Source organism: Protopterus annectens, chromosome 3.part1, assembly GCF_019279795.1.
Source record: "Protopterus annectens isolate FY-2018-M chromosome 3.part1, PAN1.0, whole genome shotgun sequence".
Taxonomy (NCBI): domain Eukaryota; kingdom Metazoa; phylum Chordata; order Ceratodontiformes; family Protopteridae; genus Protopterus; species Protopterus annectens.
The window spans coordinates 867,912,511-867,938,385 of NC_056732.1; the positions used below are offsets into that span (position 1 = coordinate 867,912,511).

Here is a 25,875-nt window from a genome sequence, read left to right on the forward strand (position 1 = left end):
TGTGTGTGTGTGTGTGTGTGTGTGTGTGTGTGTGTGCGTTTATATATCAACCAAATCTCAAAGTGTGTGTGTGTCAGCTACTTGGGCAGGGGCATGAAGCACTAGTTGGAAAGAAAGGGTTCTGGTGGTCTTAGCTTGGCCACTCGGCTGAGATATCAACCCTATAGCTGTGCCAGTGGGTAGTCTTATTGGGGATCTGGAGAAAGAGGGAGAAACCAGCCCCAGACTCACTGTGATCTCAGTGTGCTCTTAAGGGAAATTGTACTTTACTGTATGTGTACTTGTCATCCTACCATTTTGTACGTCCCTCACTGTTGCCAGTGGTGAGGACTGAGGCTCCTTGATTACTGGGCCAGTGCAGCAGTGCCACATATGTAATTAACTTTTCTGCTATTCTTTACTGCTGCATTCAGGCCAAAAAAAACCCCAGTAGCTGTAGATATGCTATTTTTACCCTTTTTTACTTATTTTATTTTATTAGAGGTGCACATCTGTGATGTGCACTGCCAAATTAACTGTAATCGCTGGGGCTCCCTTTGGAGGGAAATGCTAATCTGTTGTTTACTCATTATTCTGTTTTTGAGGAGTATTGTGATTTGTGTGAAACAATTTGGCATATTTTAATGTGAATATGCTGTCTATATGGAACAGAACTGTATTACATTATTTAGTCATCAGCTTAGCATAGTTAAGACCATCTTATGTGCACACAGAAGTTGTTATAACTGGATGGGATGGGGGAAAGCTCTCTGTGGATGAATGTAACTGATGCACTTGTTTGCTCATTTTAAGTAATCACTAATATGGCAAGTAAGACATACTTTATTGTGATCACTCTGCATTTCTGTGAAAGAAATTTGTACAATCATTATCACTATTATTATTATGTTAGTAAACTCAGAAATCTGAAAGGTACACAGTCAGTAAGGTGAAAACAATTAATAGGTTTGGAGACTGGCTTTGTGTAAAAGTGACTTGCCGCTGCTGTTGTTTTATCACTATTAAAAAGCTTGGCAGAGGTAGTGTCACATAATGTATTTGCTGAAATCAGTGTAAAACTAGAATTGCTATGGGTTATGCTTGTGTGTACACAATATGTGGCTAACACTGGTTGCCTGGCAGGTGAAGAATGTGTGTGTGTGAAAGAAACTGCTTATTAGCATACTGGCACAATGAATAGCACTTCCATCTCACAGTGCTTGTCTCTGGTTGTGTTCTTGGCTATGGCTTCTTTTGTATGCCATATTGCATGCCCTCCCAGTCTCTGTATGGGTATCTACTTGCTCACTGGTGTCCTCCAATGACCCTGAAAACTTTCCATGGCTGAACAGGTATTTCTGCAATTTGACTTTTGTCGTAGATCTGTTTTATCGGGGCAGTGTCAATATGTGTGCGTGTATGTATGTGTACGTGTAAAAAATCTGTGCATTTTGTGATAGGACTAACTTGTCAGGGGAACAACAGTGTGTGTGTGTGTGTGTGTGTGTGTGTGTGTGTGTGTGTGTGTGTGTGTGTGTGTGTGTGTGTATGTTCACACAAGTGTCTGTCTATTTGTCTGCCTATACAATATTTATTACAAATTTTTTATCTGTGGATTCACACAGAATTGTTAGGCACATACATAACTTTTCTGGGTAGTACTAAAAGATAAAAAAGACAGTGAACCAATCATCTTTTTTTAAAATAAGGCATAAAATGCACCACTGACTATCCAGACACTCAGAGCTCTACATGACCTGGCAATCCCCACAACCCAAGTTAGTTATATGGATTTTGGCAAAGGTTAGTAGAGGCCTGTGCCCATAACTCCACCTAGTCCAAAACCAGCCCTGTTCAGTTTGTACAGAAGGTCTCTGCAGCTTGTGTGTGGTGCTAAGGATGATATAATTAACATTTTTGGCACAGTGGTGTAGTGGTAGCATTGTCACCTCACAACAACAGGTTCTGTGGTTTGATGCTCGGCTGGAGTGCCTTCTGGGCAGAGTATAAATGTTCTCCCTGCATTTGTGTGGGTTTCCTCTGGGTGCTCATGCTTCCTCCCACATTGTAAATACATGCATCTGGAACATTTCTTCTTGGGCCTCTGGTGATAATTGGCTTTGTTCCAAGTTAGACTTTCCTGGTTAACAAATGTTAAATAAATAAATTTTCCTCACAATCAAGCCTCAGATTTGTGCAAAAAAGGTCACTGTAGCTTATGTGGGTTGATGAGGACATTGTGGTCATTATTTCTTTAAATATCCTCAATAATCTTAAATGTATGGCTAGAAGTTGTTATAGATTGTGTTTGTGTGTCTGTGTTTTGTGTGTGTGTGTGTGTGTGTGTGTGTGTGTGTGTGTGTGTGTGTGTGTGTGTGTGTGTGTGTGTGTGTGTGTGTGTGTGTCTATGTGCAGTGTTTGTGCCTAGTGCTGTTTAACCAATGGACAATAGCACAACTGCTTCATAGCTCCTTCAGCAAAGGTATGATGCTGCTCTTTCTCCACTGCAAACGTGGAGTTGCTATATATAAGTTAGGGGGTGTGTGGGATCTCCCCACAGAAGCATGTTGGGAGGTAAAAAAGCATAAAATTGTATACGTTCAAAGTAGCTATCAGGAATTTTTTTTCGTTCCATTATCTATTAGAGAAAACACATTTGATGAATAATCATTAATCTGTTGGGAGGTTGGGAGCTGTGTGTTCATTATTTCTTAAACTTTCTTCATTTACTTCAGGTTACAATAGCTTGTCAGGGGCAGTGCACTGTCTAGGAGCTCATTTTTGGAATACATTACTATGATCATTGTTTTTATTTTTTTTTTCACTTTCCTCGCAATTAAATATCAGATGCATTTCGCTGTGGATAGCTCTTGTTTCATAGATGTTTACTAGGCTAACAACCACAAGGGACTTTTTAAATTTAGCTAGCCATACATCTCTAATCTCTGACAAGTTCTGATACCCTTGATAAGTGTAAGCATGGGCCTGGGAGTTGAACCAGGTTATCTGTGTCCATTAGAGACACCAGGGATGAATTTCTGGTTTTGTATCCAATTGTTCGATTTGCACTGGAATTGGGTTAGGGAAGAACTCTGCTTTACATTGAAGGGGAGCCTGTTCCATAGACTGGGTAGTCTCTAGGATACATACCTCTCTCTCTAGAAGATCTTATTTATATCACAGGCAAGGTTTAAGTCTTTAGAACAGGTAATTATGGTGCTGTCTGTTTTGTGGATATGCAGGAGGTCCATTAGAGTGGGGTCTGACAATACCCACTATGCCAGGTATAGATCTCCCCTCAAATGCTTGTAGGAGGCAGAATACAGGGATAGGGCCTTGAGGTGGTATGCATAGGACATTTTTCTTACCCCCTGTATTCTTTTAGTGAGGAACCTTTGTGGACGCTCCAATTGTTGGATATAGGAGTAGTGGAAGGAGACATGCTGTTTATATTTTTCTGACACAATAAGTTCAGATACATCATTGTGTTCTATTTGCTTTTTCAGCTTCATCTTAGTCTGACACCAGATGATTACATAGGAGGTTGATGTCTTCTAGATGTAGGGATGAAATGTGAGCAGGCAGGCTGCACATGTGTATGACAGCAGGCACTTAAATATATGACAATGGCTATGACCATTTTTATTTTTATTTTTATTTTTTTCAGGGGGGTAGACAGCCTGACACTATTCCCAAATATAATTTATGTATCCTTGCAAACATTTGCCTTATCAGTTTATTTTGAACTGCTGTTTTGCCTACACTGAATAATGAACCTTGTACACAACATCTTTCTTCCTTGAAAGAAAAACAAATACAACTGAAGACTCCATATTTATTTACCCGACCCCTAACTCACGAATTTTGTTCAGGCAATCCTTGCACCAAAAGGTTGAAACAAATTCTAAAATGTACCTCAGAACATCTAGAACCTTATAGCTTCTGGATGCCTAGTGGTCCTCAGACCCCTGGCTTAAATTGTTTTCCTCTACAGTTGCTGCAATGTAATCTTGGCTAGTTAAGTTGTGTTGAATGGATACACGAAAAGGCAAACTTAAAGAACAAGATTGACCTTTTTTCCTTAGTCTTTGTTTTAAAGACATAACTGGATGAAAACATTGTTACAAGCTATAAAAAGTGCCTGAAAGCATCTAAAATCCCATAGTTTCTGGGATCCTAGTAGCGCCTAGTCCCCTGGCTTAAGTCAAATTTTTCCACCACAGTTATTGCAGAATAGTTTTTCCCAGTAAGATTGTGTGGAAGGGATGCAAGATATCGTGGATGAGTAAGACAAAATTTCAGAAAGAGAAGAAATAAGTAACACGGATGGTGCAGGAATGAAGCCAGAATGAGGTGTGGTGGGGTGATGGGATGGGATGGGAAGGCACCAGGAGGAAGTAAATGGGGTGGAGCAGTGGGCAGCCTGGGACAGTTTCTTGGAATCAGTTGTCTAGAGTGCCATTTCATCTAATACAAAATAAAATATTCTATCTGATGTTACCATTAAGCAGTAAGGTTGGGTAAAATATTTTCAGTCTTGTCAGATAATAAAAGGTGATAAGAAAGATAAAAAAGTTAGTGACTTTACTGTATAGCCTCACAGTCTCCTTGTGATTTGCAGATTAGAACCACTGTAAACTGATAGAAACAGTAGCAGACATTTCTACCCTGCCTTTATATATCTTATTTTCACAGTCACCAGCAGAGAAAAGACACTCAGAAAACAGTATGAAAGAAGGAAAGAAAGAAAAACAACAAACCTGTGCTTGTGGAATAGTGCAGTACATAATTTTCTAGAGCTTTTCCCTGCTAAAAGATAAAAGTAGACCTTCTTTTTTAATTGTAACATAGATTTGTATTTGAAAATGTTGATTATAAGCTTGTTTGCAGTATGAAAATTTACAGTAGTGAGAGGATAAACAAATAAACAAATGTTTTATAGCTGTAGGAATAGTACTGCAATGAATCCAAAGCTAATTATGCAACATAGTAAGATATGGTATGATGATCAGGGGTAGAATGGAGTCCAGGAGAGAACACAAATGGTCAGAATTGTTAAAGAAAGTAAACAAAACATCTTTAAAGGCATTGACAACTTATTGCAGGTTGAGAGACTGGATGTGAATAAAGAAAGGGTCTTAATCGAAAAAATGAAGATGATGCCATGGTGGCTCAGTGAGATGCAGGACACAAAGAAAAAAAATGTTTCAAGAAGCTTCCTGTAATGACATATGTTTTAAATCTAGTATTGAGAATATTAACTACCACATTAGATGAAAACGCTGAAAGAAATGAAGATGCATATATAAACGACGTGACAGAAAACATAGAAATGGAACTGTAATATGGCAGAAGAGGGGAAGAGGTGTGGGGGATACACAGGATAGGACCAGAGTTACAGCAACAGATGTGTTTACTATAGAGATGGATAGTAGGTCTCTGAGATCCGGGAAATTATAGTGGTACCGATAACTATGTTTTGGTGATGTGAATGGGCAAGGAGGGTATAATAATATTTGTTAACAGAATCAGGTAGAATATGTTGATAAAACATGTTAGAATTGTGAAAGCATTGTCTCCTGGACTTAAGCAAACAAAGAAGGCAGAATCAAAGATGAAAGGAAGATGTTCTTCATGTATTTAGCATCAATAAAGATGAAGAAGAAGAAGAAGAAAAATTAACACAAAGTGGAACTGGAAATGAGAGGATAAGGTTAGGAGCCTAAATACGAAGGATGACAACTGGAAATCTGTAATTAGTAAAAGAAGAATAATTAAAAACTACTGGGGTAAAAGGAAAGCAGATAGATGTTCAGTTATTAGCTAGTCTTGTGTCATTAAATCTTATGAAAGGAAAGGAGAGAAAGGAAGCGGAATGGAAAGGAAAGTAGTGCAGGCTGGAGAAGTTGTTTGACCGCAACTGAGCTACAAAATATAAGTATCTTTTGATTATTTTTTACAGATGACTGTTTTTGTAATTTAATATATATAAAGCACTTTATCTATTCAGAATCTTCACAAATCCTTATCTGTTTAAAAACTTTCATTTGACTCTGTAGTGCTTTGCTGTCTTAGGCTATTGTATAAACTGAAACATTTACTCTGTGTAATTATCTCTTGGCTAGTGGGGGCTGGTTCTTTTGTGTTCTTGTAAAAAAAAAGTTGTTGTTCTGGTCTTGCCCTAACTTTGGTAGGGTCTCTGTCTTTGCACACAGTGCAGGCTGGAGAAGTTGTTTCACCGCAACTGAGCTACAAAATATAAGTATCTTTTGATTATTTTTACAGATTACTGTTTTTATAATTTAATATATATAAAGCACTTTGTCTATTCAGAATCTTCACAAATCCTTATCTGTTTAAAAACTTTCATTTGACTCTGTAGTGCTTTGCTGTCTTAGGCTATTGTATAAACTGAAACATTTACTCTGTGTAATTATCTCTTGGCTAGTGGGGGCTGGTTCTTTTGTGTTCTTGTAAAAAAAAGTTGTTGTTCTGGTCTTGCCCTAACTTTGGTAGGGTCTCTGTCTTTGCACACAGTGCAGGCTGGAGAAGTTGTTTGACCGCAACTGAGCTACAAAATATAAGTATCTTTCGATTATTTTTACAGATTACTGGTTTTATAATTTAATATATATAAAGCACTTTGTCTATTCAGAATCTTCACAAATCCTTATCTGTTTAAAAACTTTCATTTGACTCTGTAGTGCTTTGCTGTCTTAGGCTATTGTATAAACTGAAATATTTACTCTGTGTAATTATCTCTTGGCTAGTGGGGGCTGGTTCTTTTGTGTTCTTGTAAAAAAAAAGTTGTTGTTCTGGTCTTGCCCTAACTTTGGTAGGGTCTCTGTCTTTGCACACAGTGCAGGCTGGAGAAGTTGTTTGACCGCAACTGAGCTACAAAATATAAGTATCTTTTGATTATTTTTACAGATTACTGGTTTTATAATTTAATATATATAAAGCACTTTGTCTATTCAGAATCTTCACAAATCCTTATCTGTTTAAAAACTTTCATTTGACTCTGTAGTGCTTTGCTGTCTTAGGCTATTGTATAAACTGAAACATTTACTCTGTGTAATTATCTCTTGGCTAGTGGGGGCTGGTTCTTTTGTGTTCTTGTAAAAAAAAAGTTGTTGTTCTGGTCTTGCCCTAACTTTGGTAGGGTCTCTGTCTTTGCACACAGTGCAGGCTGGAGAAGTTGTTTGACCGCAACTGAGCTACAAAATATAAGTATCTTTTGATTATTTTTTACAGATTACTGTTTTTATAATTTAATATATATAAAGCACTTTGTCTATTCAGAATCTTCACAAATCCTTATCTGTTTAAAAACTTTCATTTGACTCTGTAGTGCTCTGCTGTCTTAGGCTATTGTATAAACTGAAACATTTACTCTGTGTAATTATCTCTTGGCTAGTTGGGGGCTGGTTCTTTTGTGTTCTTGTAAAAAAAAAGTTGTTGTTCTGGTCTTGCCCTAACTTTGGTAGGGTCTCTGTCTTTGCACACAGTGCAGGCTGGAGAAGTTGTTTGACCGCAACTGAGCTACAAAATATAAGTATCTTTTGATTATTTTTACAGATTACTGTTTTTATAATTTAATATATATAAAGCACTTTGTCTATTCAGAATCTTCACAAATCCTTATCTGTTTAAAAAGTTTCATTTGACTCTGTAGTGCTTTGCTGTCTTAGGCTATTGTATAAACTGAAACATTTACTCTGTGTAATTATCTCTTGGCTAGTGGGGGCTGGTTCTTTTGTGTTCTTGTAAAAAAAGTTGTTGTTCTGGTCTTGCCCTAACTTTGGTAGGGTCTCTGTATTTGCACACAGTGCAGGCTGGAGAAGTTGTTTGACCGCAACTGAGCTACAAAATATAAGTATCTTTTGATTATTTTTACAGATTACTGTTTTATAATTTAATATATATAAAGCACTTTGTCTATTCAGAATCTTCACAAATCCTTATCTGTTTAAAAACTTTCATTTGACTCTGTAGTGTTTTGCTGTCTTAGGCTATTGTATAAACTGAAACATTTACTCTGTGTAATTATCTCTTGGCTAGTGGGGCTGGTTCTTTTGTGTTCTTGTAAAAAAAGTTGTTGTTCTGGTCTTGCCCTAACTTTGGTAGGGTCTCTGTCTTTGCACACAGTGCAGGTTGGAGAAGTTGTTTGACGGCAACTGAGCTACAAAATATAAGTATCTTTTGATTATTTTTACAGATTACTGTTTTTATAATTTAATATATATAAAGCACTTTGTCTATTCAGAATCTTCACAAATCCTTATCTGTTTAAAAACTTTCATTTGACTCTGTAGTGCTTTGCTCTCTTAGGCTATTGTATAAACTGAAACATTTACTCTGTGTAATTATCTCTTGGCTAGTGGGGGCTGGTTCTTTTGTGTTCTTGTAAAAAAAAGTTGTTGTTCTGGTCTTGCCCTAACTTTGGTAGGGTCTCTGTCTTTGCACACAGTGCAGGCTGGAGAAGTTGTTTGTCCGCAACTGAGCTACAAAATATAAGTATCTTTTGATTATTTTTACAGATTACTGTTTTTATAATTTAATATATATAAAGCACTTTGTCTATTCAGAATCTTCACAAATCCTTATCTGTTTAAAAACTTTCATTTGACTCTGTAGTGCTTTGCTGTCTTAGGCTATTGTATAAACTGAAACATTAACTCTGTGTAATTATCTCTTGGCTAGTGGGGGCTGGTTCTTTTGTGTTCTTGTAAAAAAAAAGTTGTTGTTCTGGTCTTGCCCTAACTTTGGTAGGGTCTCTGTCTTTGCACACAGTGCAGGCTGGAGAAGTTGTTTGACCGCAACTGAGCTACAAAATATAAGTATCTTTTGATTATTTTTACAGATTACTGTTTTTATAATTTAATATATATAAAGCACTTTGTCTATTCAGAATCTTCACAAATCCTTATCTGTTTAAAAACTTTCATTTGACTCTGTAGTGCTTTGCTCTCTTAGGCTATTGTATAAACTGAAACATTTACTCTGTGTAATTATCTCTTGGCTAGTGGGGGCTGGTTCTTTTGTGTTCTTGTAAAAAAAAAGTTGTTGTTCTGGTCTTGCCCTAACTTTGGTAGGGTCTCTGTCTTTGCACACAGTGCAGGCTGGAGAAGTTGTTTGTCCACAACTGAGCTACAAAATATAAGTATCTTTTGATTATTTTTACAGATTACTGTTTTTATAATTTAATATATATAAAGCACTTTGTCTATTCAGAATCTTCACAAATCCTTATCTGTTTAAAAACTTTCATTTGACTCTGTAGTGCTTTGCTGTCTTAGGCTATTGTATAAACTGAAACATTAACTCTGTGTAATTATCTCTTGGCTAGTGGGGGCTGGTTCTTTTGTGTTCTTGTACAAAAAAAAGTTGTTGTTCTGGTCTTGCCCTAACTTTGGTAGGGTCTCTGTCTTTGCACACAGTGCAGGCTGGAGAAGTTGTTTGACCGCAACTGAGCTACAAAATATAAGTATCTTTTGATTATTTTTACAGATTACTGTTTTTATAATTTAATATATATAAAGCATTTTGTCTATTCAGAATCTTCACAAATCCTTATCTGTTTAAAAACTTTCATTTGACTCTGTAGTGCTTTCTTAGGCTATTTTGTATCACCCTCCGTCCCTGTCGGTGTCTTGCTCTTATACTTGGTGGCTTTGCAGTTGCCCGCCCCTACTGTGACACACCTCCCAGTCTAGTGTCATTAGCTCATTCTTCTTAATACAGAGAAAACATTTGATAAGGCCTTCTGTTCCTCCTTTTTCCCTTTTCAAAAAGTAAAACAAAACTTTTTTTTTTCTTTTTCGCCTGAACCTTCTTGTGTTCTGACTGTCCTTCTCAAACATATTGGAAATATACAGTATATTTCAGAGAATTTGTTATAACTGTATTTGCTATAACTGATTTAAGTATTTTTTTCTGGCTTTTTGAATATTTACTGCATCTTAGCCTGTTTATACAGCTCTGCATTCTATTTAAACTGTTTTTGTGTTGATTAACTGTTTTGCACTCTTAAAAAGTTATTTGTTGCTTAATTTTACCTGTAGGCTAACACACTCAAGTGTGCTAGACGCTTAAAAGCATTTATAGCATTTACTGTCTGTTTTTTTCCTTGTCTCTGTAAAAAAAAAAAAAAAAATCTCTTGTTTTCCCACCTTACTGAACTAGAGTAGTCCAGTTTCAGAGTTGCTGATCCCTGGGCTTTGTTTTTAGTTCCTGTTACTGATCCATTGCCTTATTAGGAAGGAGGAAGTTTCTTTGCTTACCAGTGGGAGTGGGAAGCACTGAGCAGCCTTTTTGTCCGAATTGGTGAAGTTTCAGCCAGAAACTAGTAGTCCATTGGTCGTTTTGGGCCAATTCCTAGCTCCTTTCAGCCCCCTGCTATAAAACACGCTAAACACGCGTTTTCCAGCTTGTACCAACTCAGCACAGATCCTCGTGTGGCCTGCAGAGTGATCCAAGCAGCAGAGAGCTAAAAGAGTGACTTTCTACCAGATATAAGTATTTTTTGTGGCTTTCCCACTGTTATTAAGCTAGCGACTGCATTTCGCCTGTTTTACTGCTACTTTAAGTGATTTCTGCATTTTACAATGTTTATTGCACTTTAAGTTACTAATTGTTGAAAATTGTTTCTGTAGGCTGCACACTAAAGTACGCTAGCCGATTTACAGCATTTATAGCATTTACTGTCTGTTTTTTTCCTTATCTCTGTAATAAAACAAAAAAATCTCTTGTTTTCCCGCCTTACTGAACTAGAATAGTCCAGTTTCAGAGTTGCTGATCCCTGGGCTTTGTTTTTAGTTCCTGTTACTGATCCATTGCCTTATTAGGAAGGAGGGAAGTTTCTTTGCTTACCAGTGGGAGTGGGAAGCACTGAGTGGCCTTTTTGTCCGATTTGGTGAAGTTTCAGCCAGAAACTAGTAGTCCATTGGTTGTTTTGGGCCAATTCCTAGCTCCCTTCAGCCCCCTGCTATAAAACACGCTAAGCAGCGTTAGCTGAGTTACCACTGTTGCACACAAGAGCAGCGGTTAAACAAGGTTAAACTATTCGGGCCATCTAAATTCCACTCTTCAAATTTTCCCTTAGAACTACCTTCCTCGAGCTGTACTGCTGATCTAACCAGCATATCCTATAACTGAAAAGTTCATCTCTACTTGATTCCCAAGTAGACTATTCTCTATCTGTAAAGCCTAGCACTTACTCCTACAGTACTTGCACCTTGATAAAGCACTCTTATTATAGATAGTACCCCACCAGCCTAAAACCCACTTCCCCTGGAGTCCTTTGAAAGTCTCTTTATCTACTACTTCTAGTATGTCGAGGGATCAGTTGCTAGTGTCCTCTCCAGCTCAACTGGTGAACCTGGGAATATTGAGGCAATGTTACAATTGCCTCATTCATTCATTCATAGGTTAGTACTAAGCTAACTGCCCTTGCGAGCCATTTTAAGCCTAGCCAATTATCCCTTGTGAGACTCAAACCCTGCACCTTGTGTTTGTAAGGCAAACACCTTAACCATTAGGCCACCCTCCCACTCATGTACACAGACAATCCTCTCCTTCTCCCACAAAACACAAATACATGCGAGAGATGCAACTATACGGCCAAACTGGAGGCTGAGCTCTCTCAACATAGGACTGGCAAGACCAGACAGGAGGAGAAGGTAACCACACACAATACATACCCAGTCACACATGGTACCATCTCAACTTCAAATCATACACATACTCACACAAAGACATACTCGGAGGCTCTGATCAAAAATTTACCAAAACAGCAGAGGCCACCAAAGCAGACACCCAAACAACTACCACCTCATGACCCAACACATGCAACACATAGACCACACAGTCAGAGTGTCAAACAGTCACAGCCCTTAAGGCCAAACAAAATGCCAGACACACTTGTCATTGGTGATTCCATAGTCAGACACACTGGCGTCCCGCTCACCAGATTGAGTAAGGAGAAGGTCACAGTAAGCTGCCTGTCGGCGCTAGAATCCGCCACATAATGCAAGCACTCAGGTCTCTCAACAGCAGGTACAAGTACGACTCAGTCATTGTCCACGCTGGTGTCAGCGACCTGAGACGTACCTCCTTGGACTACATGAAAGGGACATCGAGGAGCTCTCTGATTATGTAGCCCAGGCAGGTATGACCCTGACCTTGAGCAGTATCCTACCTTCACCTAGAATGATGCCACAATACAGTGATAAGATGATCAGCTTTAATAATTGGCTTAAATTCTGGTGTCATTCAAAGGGGATCAATGTCTGTCTGCCTGGGATGACATGCAGGACATGCCACGCTGCTACGCAAGGGGCGGCTTGCACCTATCAACCCTGGGCTGCCGGATATTGGCAAAGGCTCTTGCCACCCCATAGTGCCTTTTTAGGCAAGGCTCAAATTCTAAACCTACCACCCTAGAACACCAAAAAGGAAAAAAACTAAGGGTAATGCTGCTCAATGCCAGAAGTCTCAATCTCAAGATGCACTCGAGGCCCTTCTCAATATGGAGAACATCGATGTCTGTGCTGTGACAGAAACCTGGTTCAAGGCTCCTGAGAGCACCCCAGCACTAACAGGTTTCACCTCATATCATGCGTTCCGGCCCCAAAATCCGGACAACACCAAGAAAGGAGGGGGGGGGTGTCCATATTCATAAAGGACACCCACACCTCAAGGTTGGTGGCAACGCACAATGCATTGGAGACCATCCAGGTGCAATTAACCATAGGCAAGACTGCTCTGCAATTTGTAGCATGTTACAGGCCACCCTCTCAAACTCAGGAACCTCACATGGCCTTCCTGAAAACATTGGAGGGATAAATGTATCTCCAAACACCATCATACTAGGTGACTTCAACTACCCTAATATAGACTGGGAACACTACTCAAGCCCGAACACTCTAACCCAAAGATTCCTGGAGTTCATAAACTCAAATGCCATGGAACAACTAGTCACCATCCCCACAAGAGGAGAAAACATACTTGATCTCATCATCACGAACATGGGATCAAAATGTTCAACACCGGAAGTATACCCCTCACTGGTGAGATCAGATCATAAACTAATCTCGCTGGAGGTCCTCATCCCGCCCCCACCTGAAACAAAAAAGACCACAGTGAGAAATTTCTCAAAAGCCGGTTTCACACTTCTAAAAACTAGTGTGGTCTCCTTTAAGGCCCCTGAGCCAGTGGTAAACACTACTCAAACCGCTGAATCACTTACAAATGCCTTCTACCAGCACCTACAGGACTGCATGGATCAGGCAATCCCAAACAAAACTAAGACTCTCTGTACCAAAGGCAAGCATCCAGTCTGGTGGACCCCAGCCATAAACAAGCTCTACAACAAAAGGAGGAAGCTACTACAAGATAGAGCAACATCCTTGAAAGGTAAGACACCTTTGATCATTATAAGTAAAAAAATAAGAGCTCTCATAAAATCATCCAAGGCAAATTTTGAGAGAAAAATCGCCAAGGACTCTAAAGACAATCATAAGGCCTTCTTTAGCTATGTTAGAAACCTAGGAGGAAACTCCCAGATATGCTCAGAATTAGTTCAAAATGATGTGAAAATTACTGAACCTACACACATTGCTAACATACTGGCTGACAGGTTCAGTGCAAACTTCTCCCCTCCCCAAAGGAGAGATATCTATTCCAGAGGATTGTAGCCCCCAAACATCTCCAATGTGCAGGTGAGAACTGCCCACACTAAGGCAAAAACACAGCATCCATGGTACGGATGGTGTCCCGGCTGTGTGCTTCATGAACTCAATGAGGAATTAAACCCACAGTTAGGACAGCTGTTTAATCTTAGCCTCACCTCAGGATACGTACCCAAGGAGTGGCGCCTGGCGACTGTGGTCCCACTTCATAAGGGCGGTGCCTCCACAGACCCTGGAAATTACCGCCCCATTAGCTTGACAAGCCTTATCTGCAAAGCCATGGAGAGGATCATAATGGAACTCATAAATAAAGACATAGGGAACTTGCAGACTTTGGATCCAACCCAGTTTGGCTCTGTCAAAGGCAGATCCTGCCTCTTAAACTTGGTTGACTTTTTCGAGACAGTCACCAAGGCCATTGATGATGGAAAGGCAGTCCATACAGCCTACCTCGACCTGGCAAAGGCCTTCGACACAATACCCCACTCAGGTATCATCGAAAAACTCATCAGCTTGAATGTAAACCCATACATCACAAGATGGGTTGCAAACTGGCTAAGTGACAGAACCCACAGGGTCAGAGTTGCTGGAGCCATGTCAGACTCAAAGCCTGTCACAAGTGGTGTCCCACAGGGCTCAATGCTGGGTCCACTCTTGTTCGGCATCTACTTTTCTGAAGTACAAACAAACACAGGAGGGTTATGGCTGACAAAGTTTGCAGATGACTGCAAACTGGGCGCCATAGTCAGCACATCTGACACAGATATCCTCCAGAAGGGCCTCACAGAAATGGATAACTGGTGCCAGAGCCATGGCCTGAAGTTAAACGCCAAAAAATGCATAGTCATACCCTTCGGGAAAAACAAGGTTACCCCTAGCTACCATATAGGTGCAATCCACTGAGCACAGAAAAAGTCATCAGGGATCTGGGACCCAAGTTGACAGTAGCCTTTCGTTTGACACTCATGTTGCTAAAGTAGTTAGGAAAACCTTCTATATCGCCCACCTGATCATGAAGGGATTCACATATAGATCAAGGGAGGTCATCGTCCCCCTGTACTCATCACTCATTAGACCTATGATTGAGTACAATGCCCCGTTCAGAATGTATCTGACCAGACACCTGCCGCAGCTTGAAAGGCCCCAAAAGTTCCTCACCAAAAGGATAAAGGGTCTCAAAAATATGTCTTATGCTGCCCGACTGAAAGAACTCCAGCTCTATTCAGTCTCATACTGCTTGCTCAGAGGTGACCTGTGCCTGACATATAAGGCCATGTCAAACCCAGATTTGATGAATATGCTTCACCTCAAAAAAATCTAGATCCCTCAGAACCACAAGGCGGAGACTTAAACCTTGACACGGTTATAAATAGAACATGCTGGAGGGACAGATTCATCACCCAGAGACTCCCTATGCTGTGGAACAAAATCCCGGTACATGTGAGGCAGAGCACCTCGCTGGCCTTGTTCAAGAGGAATCTTGACCAATGGATGGGAGATCGCAGATATACCCCAGGGATTACTTCAGTGTCACTGCTTGACAGAGGCACAGAAAAATGATAGGCATAGTTTTTATTCAAACTAAAGGGGTGGCGAAAGCCACATAACTATGGGCTAGGCTTATAAATGCCCTTGGGCAGATAGCCTAGTATGAACCTATGAACCTATATATAGACAATTAATAGAAAAAGGTGGCTCTACCTGTCTAATATGTATAAAAGGGTATACATGCATTTGATTGGCTGGTGGATGGTCGATCAGAATATGGTCGAAAGCAGTGCGGCAAAACCTCAAAACAGTAACCACAATTGTTGCGAATCGCAAAATATCTCCTCCTTTTTGACCCATGGTAGTGCTTGTTTAGGTGGTAGAGCAGTTGGAAATGTTGCATTCAGTGTTTTGTATGACATTCCGACTATTCGGCAATAAAAACTTCGATAATAACACTCGGTGTTATACCCGATCGAGCAATGTTAGCTCGATCAAATGAATGTATTCCGTATAAAAGATATATATGTATAACAGCTTAAAATCACGTTTATTAACTGTTTAAAAAACATGAAGGCATGCATATGAAGGAATCAGTGACATTTCTTTTAATTAAAAAAAAAGACTAAGGGCAACAGTACTTAAACATTCAGATTCACCAAACATGCTTCTAATTTTTGTAAAATATAAAAAACGATACATTAGCACAAATATTCCTTTTAGGACCCACAAGTTTCTCGCACTAAAAAACTTAAATTGGTTAGAACAATGCCATCAGGTAACATATACACAGCTTCTTATCATCTATAAAATTATCCAGCATTCATCTGCTTGTCCAGCACTAAATATATTCTATACAACTATGTTCCAAATTGGTTATTTTGATCCAATAACCAAAAACTCCTTTCTGTCCACAAACCTATCAGATTTGCCTGGCATACTTGTACTTGTACCATGTTGCTAAGGCCTAGAACTCCATTAGGTCAATTCCCTCTCTACTGTCCTTTAAAACCATTCTGAAAGACTAGCCAGCATTTGGCTCTGCTCTTGCTCAATCCCAGGATAAACTATATCCTAAATATGAGCAAGCACCTATGTATACCTTATACCCACTTACTTTCTGTTCTTCACTCATGTCCTTACTTCAGTTAATTTCTCTTCTCTGTCTCTCTTTCTGAATATGCCATAACTTGCGTTCTTCTCTCACTTCATATTGCAATTCCTGTTTGTATTGTACTAACTTACCCTTATTTCTCTATAAACTGGCTAAAATGTATTTAAATATTAAATCATTGTCATTTAAGTTGTATCTGTTCTTCACCAGTGTTTTCACATTATGTCTAATTTGGTATAAATACTTAAATTGTAGACTTGTATACTTTTTAAAGATTGTAAAATTATTGCCGTTAAAATGATTTTGTAATACTTTGGAGCATTTCTCCCCAGCCTCTTTTGAAAATGAGCACCAACCCAGTCAGATTTTACCAGTAATCAACTGTCAATAAATGCCAATAAACAAACAAACAGATAAATAAATAAATATTAGTTTGCACACTACGAGTTAAGATTAAATTCCATTACAGAAAAATTAATATGAATTTCTTCTTTCCAGGTTACCTTTTTAGTGCTGTATAATTTACCCCTTCTTAAGTCCTTGATATTATTAGGTACATCATAGTCTGATTTTCTGCTCCTATATCTTTTCCCAAAGTCTGATCTGTGTGTTTTAACAAGAAGGTAGACGAGACATTTTTTTCTTGTGTAGTCTTCCACCAATGGTGTTGGAAAAATCCTGGAATCTTAAAGAACCATGTCATTGTAGCAGCAGCTTTATAAAGATACACAACCTGTTTATATCCCAGAGTGGATGGAGTGATCCCTTATAAGATATACAGAAGCTGGTTCATATGTGATCTCTGTGCATCCACAGCACACCCCACACATCACAGCACTTTGTCACAATGCTAACAGATAAGAAGTCAAAAGCTTTGAGTAGTTGTAGTAAGGGAGTCAACTGTAATGTCTGAGAGGAGAGTGATGAGTTATTCATATGACTTCCACAAGATTCTATCCTTTCTTGTAGATGAGGTGTGGACAAATATAGAGTACTTTATCTCCTTATGGTGCAGATGTGGTATATGGATGATGGAGTTAGGTCATTTTCTGCTGTTCTGGAACCACGAGTTCAAGGAAGACTTTATTTAGGTACTAGCAGTTTCTTCTAAGGTGTTATTCCACTTGGCCAGGAAGTATAATAAACATATAGATGTTATCACCATTTATGCAGGTTTAGTCATATGGCTACAGATATCCCTAAAAAATATGAAGAATCTTAGAGTATCACACTCCATGGTGGAGCACAATATAAAAAATATGGTTGGTCAGTTAAAGGGGGCAATACTCTTCAGCCAGGCTTTCCATGAGCTATTTAGTGCTTATGAAGAGTAACAATCACTTAATACTAGAGAACCCTTACAATGTCTTCCTTTTCCATTCTCTTCGTCCTGTTATAAGTTCTACCAGTTTCAAAAGAGAAGAAAAAAATGCCTCCTTATCACTTGAATAAGGATCTTGAACATCATACAGTACTGTTATTCGTGTGCAAGCAATGTCCCCTAGAGCATGATTGTTCTGGCCCTGCCACACCATGTCCTGACTTCAGTCTCTGTTTTTTTTTTCAAACACCTTTATTGCATTATCACTTTTGACATAGGCAAATTCACATTCATATAAAAATAATCATACTATATTAACATAACAAGCATTATACTTTACATATATTGCTATATATATCATATAACCTAAGCAGTATTACATAAATGTTTCAATTCCTGCCTTTTTTTAAACAAAACACATCTTCTTTAAACCATCACTTACTACACAGGCAATCATACATTTATATAAATGAAAACAAACCACACCTACACAATCCTAGTTGCAAACATTTTACATCACAAACCATGCCGACACACTCCTAGTTACAAACATTATACAGCACGTCAGTCTCTGTTTAATTAAAGTGTGGCTTGTTCACTTTCTTTTTGCTGAATGAAATAACCATCACTAAAGACCACAGAGCCCCAGACATGGCAATTCTTGGGCATGTGTTGGAGGTGCTAAGTCCTCCTCAAAACAAAGCTACTCTGACTGACCACTCTTTGGAGTGGCTAAGACTCTATTATTATAAGATGCCATAAAAGCTGCCCCCAAAAGAAAATGGTATGGAGTGTTATTTTTTCCCTCCAACATCTTCCATATCCTTAAAGTGAAAACTTTTTTCCTTATTGGGATCTCAATGTCAGCCAGTAAAAACATACTTTTTGAGCTTGCCAGGAACCATTATGATGCCACTGGATACTGTAGATTGCTTTTTCACACATCAAAATGTGTCAGTGTCAGCAGCGCATTAAGTGCGCCAGGTAGCACATTTGTCTTTGGTGCAGAAGGCTGTGGGCTCTGTTTCCACACCAGGTAGATCATTTTCTGACATTGCATTGCAGCAAGGGGGTGGGTGCACTCCTATATGTGCTGTTTTTTGCATGAGATTTTAAATCAAAGCCCCATCTGCTTGAGTTGGTGGTAGCTCAGGTGGATGCAAAATATCCCATGGCACATATCAAAAAGAGTAGGCAAAACTCCCTGATTCCCTCTCCAGATTTCTCCTAGTAGTATACTACCACCTCATGTCTCCCCTAAAAAGAATCTACTATCCTTGTGCAGCTAACAAAGGATAAATAAATAAATAAATAAATAAATAAATAAATAAATAAATAAAAATATGGGTTGTACACAGAAGGGTCTTCCAGTTTGCTCTGTCTGCCAAAAGTTATATTAAAAGGTGTTTTACTTTGGTATTTCAAACATGCCCAGAGTTATTTACAGACCATAATGACCAAAACCTAGAAGGTTTTCCATAGTTCCTCACCTGGGCAAACTGTTCAAGCTAGATATACCCGAGCAAGTCTTCTTAAGATTTTCTTAACCAAATCCGGTTTTAATAGCTACTCACCTTCATCTTTTTTTTTTTACTACATACAGCAACTATCCATTATGCTAAATTATCATGTTGGCTACTTAATGACTAATATATTTTTGAGTTGCTCTCATTAACAGCTGTTTTTGTATATTTGCAATTTAAGAGCTATACCACTTCACAGTCTCAGAAGCAGCGAGTCCTGGAAGTACAATCGGAAAGCTCAAGGCTGATGACATGGATATAGGAAAAAATGCAGAAATGGACTATATCATTGTAAATGAAGGAGACTCGGGTGCCTTTGACATAATTACTGACTCAAATAACAAAGAAGGGAATTTAATTTTAAAAAAGGTAAGACATGATTATGTACAGATATTTGGAAGTGTATCTATCTTTTCATGAATAGCAGCCACAAGTGGAAAAAGCTTAAGGCATCATTATTTTGATTCATATGCTTATTGTTAAAAGTTTTTTTTTTAATTACTGATACCTTAGAAAATATGTATATTGTGGAATACATATAGAAGTATTGCTTTAATTTACACAAACCATTTCAGATTGTCTTTATATCAACTATTGCAATTATTTAAGGAAAAAAAAAGGAAAAGAACACAGCAATCATAATTTCCTAAAGAGTTCAGTCTGCACCTTTTCAGCAATTTAATATGAAAACAAGGAAAGTGCAACATTTTACTTGCTGTCCATTATATCTTCCTTCATCTTACTCCTCTAAGTATACAACTTATATACCATTCTCCATATCCATAATGTACAATGAAGCCAATTTGGTTTGCATGTAAATGTTGTTAATTTTCCTTACTTGTGTAGATAATAATTACTTTAATTCAGCTGCAACATTTAAAGTGGATGGATGGCTGGATGGATGGATGGACGGATGGATGGATGGACGGATGGATGGATGGTAGGGAATATGCAGCAAAAGAGTTCCACAATTCTTTCTGTATATTCTAAAATATCTCTCAGTATCTGTGTGCATGGTTAAAGTTTCATTATTCTCCCTTTCTATTCCTTCTTCTGGTGGGAATGCCATGCTATCCATCCATCCACTCATATATTCATCTATCCACTCTCGCCATCCATATGTCCATTTAATTACCCATTACTAACCAGAGGAACATTTGTACACACCCATTCAGAGCTTCTAACTTTATAATTTTTGTGATTTCTGCAGTCTTAAAGCATTTGCTTCAAAGTGACAGAATTTCTGCTGCCATATTTACTTTACTACTTCTTGTCTCATATAAGAGTCATTTTTATCTCTTTCTGCCTAAGTGAAAATATGAATTGGTTTTAGTACATAGCTTTTTTTTGTTAATTCTCCTTGCAATTTTGAATTTTGACCTCCCTGATGCAGATATGCAATCCACTGACTTGAAAGACAATAGGAGGATATTTTTCAGTGATGGCTATTACTTCACCACTTACCCTGCTATCAATTTCATTACTTAAACATATAGAGCCTCATTCTAAAAGATGTTACATTATGGTCATAGTACTCCAGTCTAACAAAACTTGCATCTACCTCATGCTACCAAGCTGGGGGGGAGGGGTATGTCAAATGGACTCCTAATGAGAAAAGGTGGTGCTATCAGCCTTCATGTAGGAAATAGATGTCACTGCTCTGATATGGTAAGTCGTGAGCTTGTCTTACAGTTTGCCTCCATGACATACCATAGTAATGATGCAATTTCAGAGAAATTCAATAAAGCTTACATGGATTTTTTTCCTATATGCCCATCAAGGCTCGATGTGCACATGGCTGTGAACAATTTTCAATTCAATAAACTCTGTGTAGCAGCGTGCATGCACATGCAGCTAAGAAACTTTTTGTGCAATGCAAATTTTGCCTTAAGTAGCCGGATTTTATGCAAATTAACCGGGTGGAGTAATCTAACAACCTGTAATGTATCTGAGTAGTCTCCATGTCAGTGTTAGTAGTGTATGTGGATTAAATAAATAAAAAATATGAGCTGTACAGGTGTCTACTCTGAAAGAAGATGATGTAAAAGTTCACAAATATGCACATTATTCCCCTGAAAAGTTAAGATCCCATACATAAAGATCCAAACCATACACTGTGTATGTCTGAAAATAGCAGGAATTCTGTCAAATTAATAATGTTTTTTTTTAATTCCCATTTGCTTGTGCTATGTGCCACATTGCACAAGCATGTATAAGATAAAAAAAAATGTAAAAGAACAGTATTATAATGTACTGTAGACAAAAGCATCAGATCTGCACATGTAGTTTCTTGGTTGTCAGCAAGAATATTATGCAAATTAGGAGTAAATGCCATGGATGTGTTGAATCACTAAATGGGGCAACTGTGTATGAATAACCAATTCGTGTAGGCTCCTGTACGGTGTTTATATCCCCACTGGATGTGGATGACAGCAGAGGAGGTGTCATAATTTATAGTATTTTTTTGTGCCTAGTACACATGCTTGCGCAGTGTGTCACTTATCACAAATGGTTTGGGCATAGTTTATCTTGTTCACATGACCAGACCACCCATGTCCAAGTCATGAGGTAGATGGCTATATATGGAAACCGGATATATTCAATTAAAAATATACAATTTTGCATAGCTATGCTGTGCTACACTGTGCACAGTGCAGCATTTCACACTAAAGTAGGGCCTTTAAATCATGTCATGTATATCCTATGAAGGTAAACTGCATCATAATTAGCCAATCTCACATTGTGTACCTACACCAGAACTGTATAAAGTATGCATACATCATACATTCTGATTTTCCCTCAGTACTCTGAACCATTGGAGTAGAGACTTGGAAATTTCAACTGAGATAATGCTAGTGGTTGCTGCAGCTATTCTACATATGTATGTGCTAGATGCTGAAGACAATGCTGCTTGTGCTGCTGATAATAAGCCTAGGCCAAGAAGGAGAAGAGTATTCAGGCCAGGGTAACCTTCCAGGAGCTACATTAGCTGGAGATTGTAGAGCACTACAAGGTGGACAGGGAAATATTGCAAAACTCACTGAGCTCTGCTGCCTTCAACTCAAAGCCAGTGCTAACAGAGGAGAACCAATCCCAGTTGAAACTAAGGTATGTGTAGCCCTTAGGAGACTAGCTACAGGTACTTTTCAAAAAACAAATGGGGACATGATGGAGGTGTCACAGGCATCTGCATTCAGGATACGCCACCAATTCCTGGATGTTGTGCTTCTGCATGCCAGTGAGCACATATTCTTTCCTCCGAAGAGAGGATCAGCAATATGAAACAGTTCTACAGTGTAGCACACTACCCTGAAGTACTGGGTGCCATAGATTGCACTCATGTACACTTCAAGGCACCCCCTGGTGAGCAGGGTAGAATCTACGTTAACCACAAGGAATACCACTCCATCAACTGCCAAGTCATGTGAAATGCCCAGGGGATTATCATGAATATGTGTGCTGGCTACTCTGGCAGTTATCACGACTCCTATATCTGGCACACATCACAGCTGTATCAGATGTTTTCTAGGGGCTGACATCCAACAGGGCCATTTACTGGGGGATTATGTTTATGCTCTAAAACTATGGATGATGACATCCATCAGAAATGCACTCACACCCATGGAAGAACACCGTAATGAGGCACATGCACAAACTAGAAACATCACAGAGCATGTGTTTGGGCTTCTGAGGTCAGGGTTCTGGTGCCTTGATATATCTGGTGGAGCCTTGCAGTATTCTCCATGCACATGTGCACACATATTCACAGTATGTGCTATGCAACACAACCTGATCCTGCAGAAACAACTGGAGCAGGATCAGCAAAGCGAAGTGATACACAGCCCACCACCAGTGCCTAGGTCACCACAGCGACAGTGACAGGAGGACTCGGAGGAGGAACCCCCTGCTGATGTCCCTGTAGGCAGACATGGGCATACTCTGTATGCCCTAGCTTAGGATAAGAGACAGTGCATAGCCCATTCACTCACAACCTAGGGACCTAGGGACTAACACTTTACTCCTACTCGTGTACATATATTAAAATTGATGCAGGCCAACTCACACATCCTGTACCTAACCATGTATTGACAGTGTACTGCTTGTATCAGACAGCCAGCCATGAGCTACAGTTGTGTCAATTGCTGCATTTGCAAGGAAAGTCCTTAACCTACACTGTATTCTACTGGATTATTATGATATGTCATTGTAGCTGTGGACCTGGTACATTAGGCAAGTAATTATAGTGGGCTATTTTGCCAGAAATTATATCCACATAGGACTACAGACACCCATTCCAGTATAATGCCTCCATTTGTAATCACTAGGCCTCATGTATGGAATATTCATGCAGTCCAACTGCAACAGATTAGTGGTACATCATTCAAGGGAGAGGTTAGAAAGTGATGTTCAATGAGAATCAGACTAGTGTGTATCCTAGCAGAACATGTTTTTCCCCCCACTCCTCAAAACAGCAGTGTCCCCTTGTAACTGCCATAACAGTAACTCAGCTATGCTATACAAGCATTACACAGTTAGTATGCCACACAAACTCAGGACAGTAATCTAGAATTAGATCTTACACTGTATATGTTAGGTAGCTGAGGACTTGCAATGTGCATATTTATGCAGGTGATTGTGTGATGAATGATCCGCTTTATGGCAAGCAGCTTCTGTGGCTCAAAGGACTATGTCAGTCAGCTTGTGTGAAGGTTTTCAGGGTTCTAATCCCAAAATTTCCAGATATTTTGGATGTGAACTAGTAATAGTTTGTGTTTTTTGCAGACTGATTCTTTGTCTGCTATACTATTATTAACCTCTTTCTCATATTAACTAAACAGTTGCACTGCGCTGCAGGTCTACAACCTATTTAATAAATCTTAACCAATTTGCTCGAAGCGCAGTAGTGTAGAAACAGGGACAGAGAACAGACTGTGTAGCACACAAAATCCCAGCATGGAATACAGATAGGTATGGGCCGGAGGCAGTTTATCGAACAGTAAGACAAGATGATCAATTTCAACAATTGGCTTAAGTACTGGTGTCATTCAAAGGGGATCCAATGCCTGTCAGCTTGGGATAATATGCTCGACAAGCCACAATGCTTCTATAGGGACGGCTTGCACCTGTCACCCCTGGACTTTCGGATATTGGCAAAGGCTCTTGCTACCCCCATAGTGCCTTTTTTAGGCAAGGCTCAAAAGACAAACCCACCTCCATAGGTATCACAAGGGATAAGAAACTAAGAGTAATGCTACTCAACGCCAGAAGTCTAAACCTCAAGATGCATGTACTCAAAACTCTCTTTAGCATGGAGAACATCGATATCTGTGCAGTAACAGAAACCTGGTTCAGGGCTCCCGAGAGCACCCCAGCACTACCAGGTTATACCTCATACCATGCTTTTCGGCCCCAAAACTTGGACCGAACCACAAAAGGAGGGGGAGTATCGATATTCATCAAAGATACCCACACCTCCAGGTTGGTGGCAAAGCACGAAGCATCAGAGACTATCCATGTGCAACTAACAGTGGGTAAAACTGCCTTCCAGTTTATAGCCTGCTACAGACCACCCTCCCAAACCCAGGAACCCCACTCGGCCTTCCTGAGAACACTGGAAAATATGAAGGTCTCTCCAAACACCATTATATTGGGTGACCTCAACTACCCAAACATAGACTGGGAGCATTACTCTAGCTCCAACACCCTAGCCCAAAGGTTCCTAGAATTTATAAACTCAAATGCTATGGAAAAACTTGTTACCACTCCCACAAGAGGGGAAAACATACTGGACCTGATCATCACCAACATGGGGACTCTATACTCCAGACCAGAAGTGTATCCCTCACTGGTAAGATCAGACCATAAACTAATCTCACTGGATATTCACATCCCGACCCTACCCCTGCCCAGAAAACCACAGTGAAAAACTTCTCTAAAGAAAAAATCACACTCCTCAAAACTGAGGTGGAATCCTTCAAAGCCCCAGGCCTGTGGAAAATACGGCCCAGACCGCAGAATCCTTTATAAACGCATTCTATGAACACCTTCAGGAATGCATGGATCATGCGATCCCAAATAAAACCAAGACCCAATCCTCCAAAGGCAGATGTCCTGTCTGGTGGACCCCAGCCATAAACCAACTATACAATAGAAGGAGGAAGCTACTAAATGATAGAGCAAAATCCCAAAAAGGGAAGGCATCACTGATCAGTATTAGCAAAAAACTACTGGCACACATAAAATTGTCTAAGGCCAGCTTTGAGAGAAAAATTGCACAGGACACTAAGGATAATCACAAGGCTTTCTTTAGTTATGTTAGGAACCTGGGTGGTAATTCCCAGATATGCTCAGAATTAGTCCAAAATGACAAAAAATACACCGAACCCACAGACATTGCCAACATCCTAGCTGACAGGTTCAGTGCAAACTTCTCCCCCCCCTCCCCACCAAAAGGCAAATATCTATCCCAGCAGAGTGCTGCCCCCTGACATCTCAGATGCTCAGGTAAGAGCCGCCCTCTCCAAAGCAAAAAACACAGCATCAATGGGACCAGATGGTATCCCAGGCTGCATCCTACATGAACTCCAAGAAGAGCTAAACCCAAACATAAAACTACTGTTCAATCTCAGCCTTACTACAGGATATGTGCCCAAAGAGTGGCGTACAGCAACAGTGGTCCCTCTCCATAAAGGTGGTGCCTCAACGGATCCTGGAAACTATCGCCCCATAAGCCTGACTAGCTTGGTCTGCAAAGCTATG

General features: G+C 39.5%; 1 protein-coding gene across 1 annotated transcript in view; it reads left to right on the forward strand.

The window, feature by feature from the left end:
* LOC122798304 (cadherin-7-like) overlaps window positions 1-25,875 on the forward strand; it is a 1,449,445-nt gene that overhangs the window by 831,012 nt on the left and 592,558 nt on the right. The window contains exon 6 of the mRNA XM_044067131.1: window positions 19,298-19,485. Within this exon, the coding sequence (XP_043923066.1) occupies window positions 19,298-19,485 (188 nt within the window). The remainder of the gene's footprint in view (window positions 1-19,297; window positions 19,486-25,875) is intronic.